General features: G+C 40.0%; 1 protein-coding gene across 1 annotated transcript in view; it reads left to right on the top strand.

Moving 5' to 3' along the window:
* Positions 1 to 1015: 1015 nt before the first annotated feature.
* The window catches only part of TEX15 (testis expressed 15, meiosis and synapsis associated), a gene marked incomplete at both ends in the record, with an annotated part of 32330 nt that continues 24276 nt past the window's right edge, over positions 1016 to 9069 (top strand). The window contains 2 exons of the mRNA XM_080928947.1: positions 1016 to 1136; positions 5883 to 6048. Of these exons, the coding sequence (XP_080785073.1) occupies positions 1016 to 1136; positions 5883 to 6048 (287 nt within the window). The remainder of the gene's footprint in view (positions 1137 to 5882; positions 6049 to 9069) is intronic.

Raw genomic sequence — 9069 nt, 5'->3', positions numbered from 1 at the left:
GAAAGAGGCTGGGAGGTCCTTGTAAACCATTATACACACTTAGCCTTTATGACTCATCTGCAGAATTTTATCAACTCATAATTGGCATTGTGGTTTAGTGTTTGAGCTAGCAGTTAGCCTCAAGCAGCTAATCATATGAAATGGTATTTTACAAAAATTTCTTTGTATGGAAGCTCCATCACTTCCTTTAATAACTAATTTGAGAAAGAAAGAATCAGTGTTTGAGTGGCTGGAGAGATGGCTCAGCAGTTAAAAGCACTTGCTACTCTTCTAGAGGTCCAAAGTTCTAGGCCATCCAATACCTTCTTCTGACCTCAATGGGCTCTGCATACAAGTAATACCCATATATAACATACATACATATAAAATACACATGCACATAAAATAAAATAAACGGTTTTTAAAAGAAAGCTTAAAAAGACCAATCTGTTTGAGAAGTCTGACTGGAGGAGGAGATATGAAAGGACAAGTGTCTTCATTGTTACTAGTCTGAATGAAACGTTGTCATCTGTCCTGTGGACCAACAAGCAGTTGGACAGTTACCTGTTACTATCACCTAAGAGTGGGGATGGTCATCAGTAAACTGTATGACTCTCCTACTTTTCTTCTAAAGCCAGGAATTGTAATTTAAAGAAAATATAAGTGTGGTAAGATGGTGTATAGAAAGATGTACTTTTACAGAACAGAATAGTTAGCAAGAGTTTTGCCATGTGTATAAAAATCATTGGGGAACAGTTTTAAGCTTTTCAGGAATAGAGAGGGTTTGGTTGCTCATTTGTAATCTAGCAAATTATGAGAGAGTAGTCTGTTGTAAACCTTTAAAGGTTATATACAGAATATATTTTGAATTTATCCATTTTTCTATGTGGGGTAAACTGGCAAATCAACACTGAAACTGTTGATGTTGTGACAGATTGTATTGTAACTGTTTCCTTTGAGGACTTTCGGGGACATTGGTAAGAAGCATATTTAATGACCATAACTTAATGATTTGGGTTGATTGTAGACCAGCAACATGGACATGGACGAGAATGAGAAGGACAAGAGCCCAGACAGTGACTCATGGACTACAGATACAGACGCCAGCTCTGGGAAGAAATTCACCATTCCAAAGATCAAGAAGATGACTGAGAAAGGTGATGTTTCCACAGAAGAGAATTTTTATATAAAAACTCATTCTCTGGTTCATTTATCTTTATTCTGACCCAAAATTAAACAGGGCTAAGTTAAATCCTCTAATTCACATGTACCTCAAAAAATGGAGTAGACACAGTTCCTAGTCTTCCCCAGTAATTAAACTAAAACCCCTGGATTTTACATGTAAAACAGATGTATGACAAGTTCTAAATGTAGAAAGAAAAAAAGACCTACTGAGGAACATGACGCTAGAGGATAGTTCACAGTATGTCTTCTGGACTCTGTTTGCTCCAACTAAACTGGTGCCTACTACCCAGAAATCCAGTTGGCACAGGCTTCTCCTGTAAGAAACAAAATAATTTTATTTTCTTTGCCATGAGACTAAAAGTAGTGCAGCTTAAGAAATGGGAGCTATGAGGTATTAGATGAAACTCCAGGAATTTGGGTGATGGTGTGACCATACTACACCTTTGTCAGTAGAGGAGGTGCTCTTGTCACCAAATGTAGTGTCAAAAGAAGCCAAGTAGGGAGCCTAGATTACAACAGGTAATCCAAGTAAGTCCACCATCCTTTGCCCTCTGGCATCAGTAGATTCCAAACCCTTACTCCTGTGGCAGTGAGTTGCCCCCTCCGACTAGGGAAGCGGTGCTGAAAGCTGAGTACAGAGCTTAGTCTTCTATCCATCCAGCCATTCACCCCTACACAAAGCAGTGGAGTGTGCTGCATGTGCTTTTCCTGCTTACGGTAGCGATGGGAATCCCCCTCCCCCCCAGAGTACTAGAGTAAGCCCTAAAGAAAACAAGGACTTCAGGTCTGCCTTGTGGGGCTAACTGTTCACTTTGATTACCAGCAGTTTCCCCAAGCAGCATGGTTTTAGTAGACATGCTAAATAAAATCAAGGCTAGATATGATCTGGAGTCTCATAATGCCCAAGACATAATATAATCTTTTTATTTTACCACCATTTAGGAAAACCTCAAGGTGCCTGAGTAAAACTGCTCTGTAAACAATCAGCACTGTGGTACCACACTGACACACATGTTGGGATTATTTTGATTATTTTTAATTTTTTCACATAATATATTTTGAGCATATTTTTCCCTTCCCCAAGTCCTCTCAGATCCCTTTCACCTCCCTGTCCACCAAACCCCATGTTATTTTATCCATCAAAAAAAAAGATAAACCAAAGAAACTGAGAAGACAGAAAATAACTTTTTTATAAAGAAGCCATCATAAATATGCTTCAGTAGGCAACTATAATCTTGAAGCAAACAAAAATTAGAAAACTACTTCAAAGAAATGAAGTAGGTAATGAAGAGCCAAATGAGGGGCAGACATGTTGATACTCTTGGGCTCCTAATAGTCATGACGCTCTCCAAGTACAAAATCTTCCTCTCTACATAGTAATAGGGGGGGAAAACAAGCAAAATCTCATAAAACTGCAAGGAGAAATAGATAAATCCACTATTATATTTCACATTTCAGCACTCCTTCATGAGAACTGGACATATTTAGCATATGGGAATCAACAAGCTTGTAATGGAAGTCAGCACCACCATTAGTCATCTGGATTTAATACTTAGCTAGATGCTGTTCCAACAATAGCATCGTACACACTCTACTTAAGGTCACATGAGACACTAGAAAAATACCACATCTGTGCCTTCAAACACACCACATACAAAGCCCACTCTTAGATCAGAATGAAATTTAAAAGTTGAAATAGCCAAAAGTTGCCTGGAAAAATTCCCAAATATTTGAAGAGTAAATAAATACCTGCTACATAACGAGGGTATTTTAGGCACCTTGAACAAAGTGAAAATGAAAACACAAGATTTGGAGGACACAAGAAAAGCAGAGCTTAGGAAAATGCACAGCGTTCATTGCATATATTAGAAGAGAAACATGCAAAATCAACAGCTTAGGTTGCGCCTTAGGAAACCAGAGGATGGGTACAGATCAGCAGCCAGAAGTATTAACTTGAAAAAAAAGAATTGTTAGGCATTTAAAAACAAGCAAAATCAGGGTCTTTGAAAAGCTAATGCTAATAAGCCTCTAGCCAGGGTAACTAAAATGAGGGGAGGGAGGAGAGAATGCAGGTTGTCGATATTAAAAATTGGAAGAAGCATCAGTATAGATCTAGTGGACATTATATTACTTAATATATTAGTAACTCTATCCACAGGTTTATATCCTAAATGAAATATATTGTTTATTCCATATACAGTAAGCAAGACTCACACAAAGAAATGGGGAAGGCCAGTGTGATGGCCTTTTCCCCACTGGGTCTCACTCAGAACTTGCCGCACAAGCTTGACAACTTTTGTTCGGTTCTTGGACTCCACAGTGGAAAAGAGAGAAGCAACTACTCACTTGTCTACTGACCCCCACATACAGGCCTGTACTCAGACAGGAACATCATACACACAGGAAGTCAAAGGAGAAAATAGGCCACCTGAATCTGTCTCTATTAAGGAAAGCAAGTTCACAGTTATTCATCTACACTGACAGCACAGGCCTAAAATAGGTTCACTGGTGAATATTCATATACAATTAGGGAATAAATTATACGAATTCTCAGTAATCTTTTAAGAAGATAGAATCAAGCCAGGTGGATGCCTTTAATATTAGCCATGTTAACATGGAAAAAGGAAAATTGAGGGGTCCCACTCTTAGACAAAGAACTATAAGCTGCTAATGATATCTGGAGAAGGCGACAGGGATGGACCTCCCTCCTGCTTGTCAGTTGACACCTGAAACCATGTGCACAAAACAAAACTCTTCAGGCTGTATTTGTGTACATTTGTGTGTGTGTGTGTGTGTATGTATATATATATATATATATGTGTATATATATATATATATATACACTGTAAACATAATGAAAAGAATCAACACTTAATGCACATAAGCAATTTCAGTGACAACAAAACTTGCAGCTGCTGGGTGATTTGAGGCCAACCTGTTTTTACAGAACAGCCAGGCTGACAGTGTGACCCTGTCTCAAAAACAACCTCAGATAGCTAACATAAGAGAAAGTCTAGATGGCCTTAGATTTAACAGTAACTCAGTTACAGTGCCAAAGACATGACCTAGGAAAGTCTTGACTTAGCTGGCTGTACTAATACTGAAAGTGTGTGCTGTGAAATACATGGCCAGTGGAGCAAAGCTCAGCAGTGCAGGTTCCTAGTGCCAGCCTCACAGTGGATGTGACTTCCAGTCTGGTTCTGAAACGGAAAGCTACCTGATTACTTACTATGGGAAGTTCTGAGGGGCTTTTGCATGGAGCATGATGATGAACTTATATCAGCATGTGGAACAGATTAGAGTGGGATGGTGTCTGTTTTATTGTTTTTTTTTAATCAATGAGACGGAACAGGCTTCGGAATACATTCAGCAGCAGCCTGAGGAGCTCATAAGGCAACCAGAAGGACACTCATTAAAAGCCCAGTTACACTCCATAGCATTCAGTTGTGGATAATTGCTTTCCTAGATTCATTCTTAGAGATGTTTTTGTTCATTTCTTTTTATACAAAGTTGATCTGAAAAGAGCAATCTGCCCCCTTATCATTCATAATTACTTGCAGTTGCCACCAGACATTTGCCAAGGATTCTAATCAAGTCATCAGGCAACAGCTGATGAGCACATAAAATTGGCCACCATTTCTATTAGGATTATTAAACTGCACCACTGATAGCCAAACTTTACAAAGCTCAGAAAGTTTATGGAATAAAGGCTTTTTAAAAAATGAAAATACTGTTATCTGAATAATAACGACCTTTTAGATAAAGTGAGATACAGCACTACAGAATCCACTGTCGATTTCAGGTTTTGGAAGTCAGACCCTTGCAGTCTGTAGAAATTTAAGTACAACTCATTTTTGTTGTAGACCACAGGAGTGGTTCAGAAATGGGGTGAGGAGGATGCATGTGAACAAGTCCATCCTAGTGAGGAAGAATCTAGTTAGTGATGACCATGAAGTTCAGATTTTATACAAAATAAAAACTGGAAACAAAGCAACAGACTTTGGGAACTTAATTGTAAAACAGGAAGGACTGTTAGCTCAAGAGTGCAAAGACCCCTTGAATGGAACAGTGAGAAAATAGACAAAAAAGCTGTCTCAGGCACCTTAAGAGAAACTTCCCCAAAGATGATCGATAGAAAACGGTATAAAAAGGTGATTTACAACATTCATCATTGTGGATATAAAAGTTAAAAACACTTAGATACCACTACACACCTATTAGACAAAATTGAGACTAGTGAACACAGGACAAATGCTGGGGAGGGCGCCGAGCAACAGAACCACATTCACTGCTGATGGGGACACAAATCGCTGTTGCCATTTTGAAACAGTTTAGCGGTTGAACCGTACTCCCAACTTAACACTTTACATGGGAAAAACTAAGAAGAGTTAACAAGCTGCCAGGATTGTGTAATCACTCATTAGTCACATTGTAGAGTCACTGGTTTCAGGTAAAAGTAATAACCTAAGCTCTAGGGCTGTCTTATGCCTGTGTGTGTTAACCGTTACTGACAGCTACAAGGAGAGGAGCCAGGATAATGCTTTCCCTTACATTAAGTCTGGGAGGTCCACGTCACTGCCATACAACCACAGCTGCCAGCTGTCGCCTTCATTTGTTAATGGGATTTCCGAGCTCAGCTCTGCTGTTTGTTGTCAGTGTACAGCTGTGCATGCCATTTCACACACACACAACTGTTCCCTTTTTTTTTTTGCTTTCAGTTTACTTGTCGTCTTGTTACACCAACACTAGAGAGTATGGCTCCATACATGGTGCTCTGAGGCAGTGCAGGCTTGACTTAAGCTGTGACCTGCAGTTCACGTGGCAGTTTGGAGACACAAAACTGGTTCGCAATGAATACCTGGAGAAACAGTTTGCTGCTAAAAGGTAAGTTGGTGTGACGGAAGCATGTGCAGATTGTTTTTAATCATGGAGTCAGGCTAATTAACTTCTGTCACATGAAATCGCTAAGAAAGTAAGTGTGGATTACTTAAGAATTACTAAGGAAGGGCTAGGGAGATGGGTAAAGTGCCTGCAGTGCAAGCATGCAGATCTGAATTTGACTTCCAGCAGGGGAGAGCGCGTTCCTGACACCGAGGTAGTGGTAGAGGATACAGATGGATCCCTCGGGCACATTAACAACCAGCCTAGCCAAATGGATGAACTCAAGGTTCATTAACTGGAACGACCTCTAAAACATTGGTTCCCAACCTATGGTCATGACCCCTTTCACAGGGGTCACACACACCTAAGACCATTTGAAAATACAGATATTTATGGTTCATAACAGTAGCAAAATTACAGTTATGGGGTAGCAACAAAAATAACTATGGTTGGGGTCACCACAACTTGGGGAGCTGTGTACTAAATGGTTGCAGCGTTAGGAAGGTTGGAGATCACTGCTCTAAAAGTAAGATGGAGAGCAATCGAGAAAGCTGTCTGATGTCAGCCTCAGACATCTACAGATGTGAACACCGTGTGCACATAAATATATATGTATGCCACACACAGAGACACTAAGATTGACCTAAAAATGCACATTTATTTCCCTTTCATAATCTCTTACATAAGTTTAAGTGATACTTGTTTTATGCACTAAGATGGTCAGTTGGATTGGTGGTCAGGTGGTCCAGTACTGAGTCTTTGTTTCACATCATGCCACCCCAGTCCACTCAGCTCCCCGTCCCCTTCTATCAGCCCTTCACCCTTGCTGCCTCTTCTACAAAAGAAAATTTAAAACATACAAAATATGTACGGATAGAAAACATCTTGTGGAAGCTGTAGTGTCACAGTGTGTCCCACAATAAACCCCTACATCCACACATCTTCACTGTGCATTGCAGTGAGTCATTGGTCTGGCTCGAGGTCTGGGCATATATGAGACACTATCAGTATTGGCTCTTTACCAAAACCAGTTTCTTGGTTTTCATGTTGTTATTGTGTGTCGTGGATATCCTGCAGCTTCAGGTCAGTAGGAATGGCCCTTTTGTGCACCCCAACAGCTCACAAACTATGTAGATTTTGGGGAGGGCCTACTCAAAGCCCTGGATCTGAGCTTGGTTGGTAGCTAAGCTGGTCAGGCTGCTGGCTCTCCTGGATCCTCACCACTAGGGTGAGCTCTCTAACACTGCTCCTGCTAGGCCATCCAGTGCCAGGAGGCAGGGTCAGCTCTCCCACTGTGAGCTCATTTATAAAGCAACAGTTTTGTGTTTCCTCATGCTTATGAAAGTGAAGTCGCCAATAAATAAATAAATAAAATTATAAAGCAACAGTTTTGTCTTGACCCAACTCTTGGTATTTCAAGACAGGATTTCACAAGCTCAGCCTGGTCACACAAGTGACCTTAAGACAGTAGATTGTCTTTACTTCTCTAGAGGAGATCCTTCCAAGTTATTTCAGAATAGGCTGTGGTTGAGGGGGGAAAAGTAACAGACACTTTCCCCTGTGCTCTCAGATGGGGAGGTCGGTGATTACCTGGCTTTTGGGACACGGTCCGTGTAGTTCATGAAGCTGTAGTTAATACACAAAAACTTCAGTGTATTTAAATTCATGACGGTTTCCTGCTCAAATCAAAGAAAGATCACTTCTAAAAATAAAAGAAAATTAAGATTCAGTAGATGATGTTTTCTGATTATAAGAACATCTTCATGGTGTTTGGATTATAAGTTTAATGTAGAGAATCCTCTCCAAAGATTGTATGAATAAAAGAACTTATAAAAAAAAAACCAATATTTAACCAAGGCATAGGTTTGGTACAAAGCACAGGTCTGTCACTGATGATATTCCTTATTTTCTTCCTGATAAATAAACTCAGATTTATATTGTAAAGAACTTCACTAGGCATAGTGGCACACAGCAGAGGCAGCCAGGGCTGTTACACAGAAAAACCTGTGGGGGGCGTGTTACATGGAGTTAGAGAAATGGCTCATTTGGTAGTGTACTTTCTATACAAATAATAAAGACCCAAGCTCCCCCTAAGCTAGCTATATTAAAATCAGAGCATGATAGTGCATCTGTAGAGTGAGTGAGAAAGTGTATGTGTGTGTGCGTGCTCACGCACACACCTCACAGATGGAGAAATATTTTTAATGCAAGCAGATTAGAATAATGCAGCTCCAAATTAAAATCCAGGTAAAGGTCATTATACAAATTTATGTGATAAAAAAGTCTGGGAGACTTGTTACCAAGAAACAGAAATTCTTAGTCTCAGCCATTGTCTGAAGTTCTACTGCTATGGTCACGAGCCTTAGGAATTCTGAGGGCAAGATATCTGACCTAGTTAGGATATACTGAGGCCCATCTGATGCTGGCCTTTCCTATTCAATTCTTAACTTTTAAAAATGTAATTGTAGCCCTCTGATTTTTTTTTTTACTACAGTTGTATTTGGTTGTAGGCAGTTGAATTCTTAGTATTGTGCTTCTTGAACGTATATGCAGACTCCCATACTTTATGGGTATGGGGTGAACTATAGGAAATCAATGGAAGTTTGCGTGGTTCTCTTTAGTGCTACTGAATGATTGGAAAGACTTGGTGTTGAGAGTTGCTTATGAGAAAGGGCAGCTGGCTGAACAGACTAGTTATGTATAATTCTGGCCCATCCTGCATAACTCAACCTCCTCGTACATAACTGCCTCCCTCCCTTGCTTTACTGTTTCACTGATGTGCAAGTATAATTAAGACAGATCAGTGAAGGTATACCATATATGAAGCTGGGTTGAAAATCCTGGCTGGATGGGTGAGGGATGCTGTCCCCTGGTAGATGACACATCTGGCATACAGGTTTTATTGTTGCTGGTATCCTCTGATCGCCATAAGAGGTATCTGACATGGGAAAGGTGACATGGGGAAAGGGAACTTCTAATACTGTTGAAAAGTTTAATTCAGAATTTGACAGAGTAAGCCACGTA

The sequence above is a fragment of the Micromys minutus genome, assembly GCF_963924665.1.
Source record: "Micromys minutus genome assembly, chromosome: 14".
NCBI classification, from domain to species: Eukaryota; Metazoa; Chordata; class Mammalia; order Rodentia; family Muridae; genus Micromys; species Micromys minutus.
The sequence above is the reverse complement of the archived record's forward strand: the minus strand, read 5'-3'. Positions and strand labels throughout refer to the sequence as shown.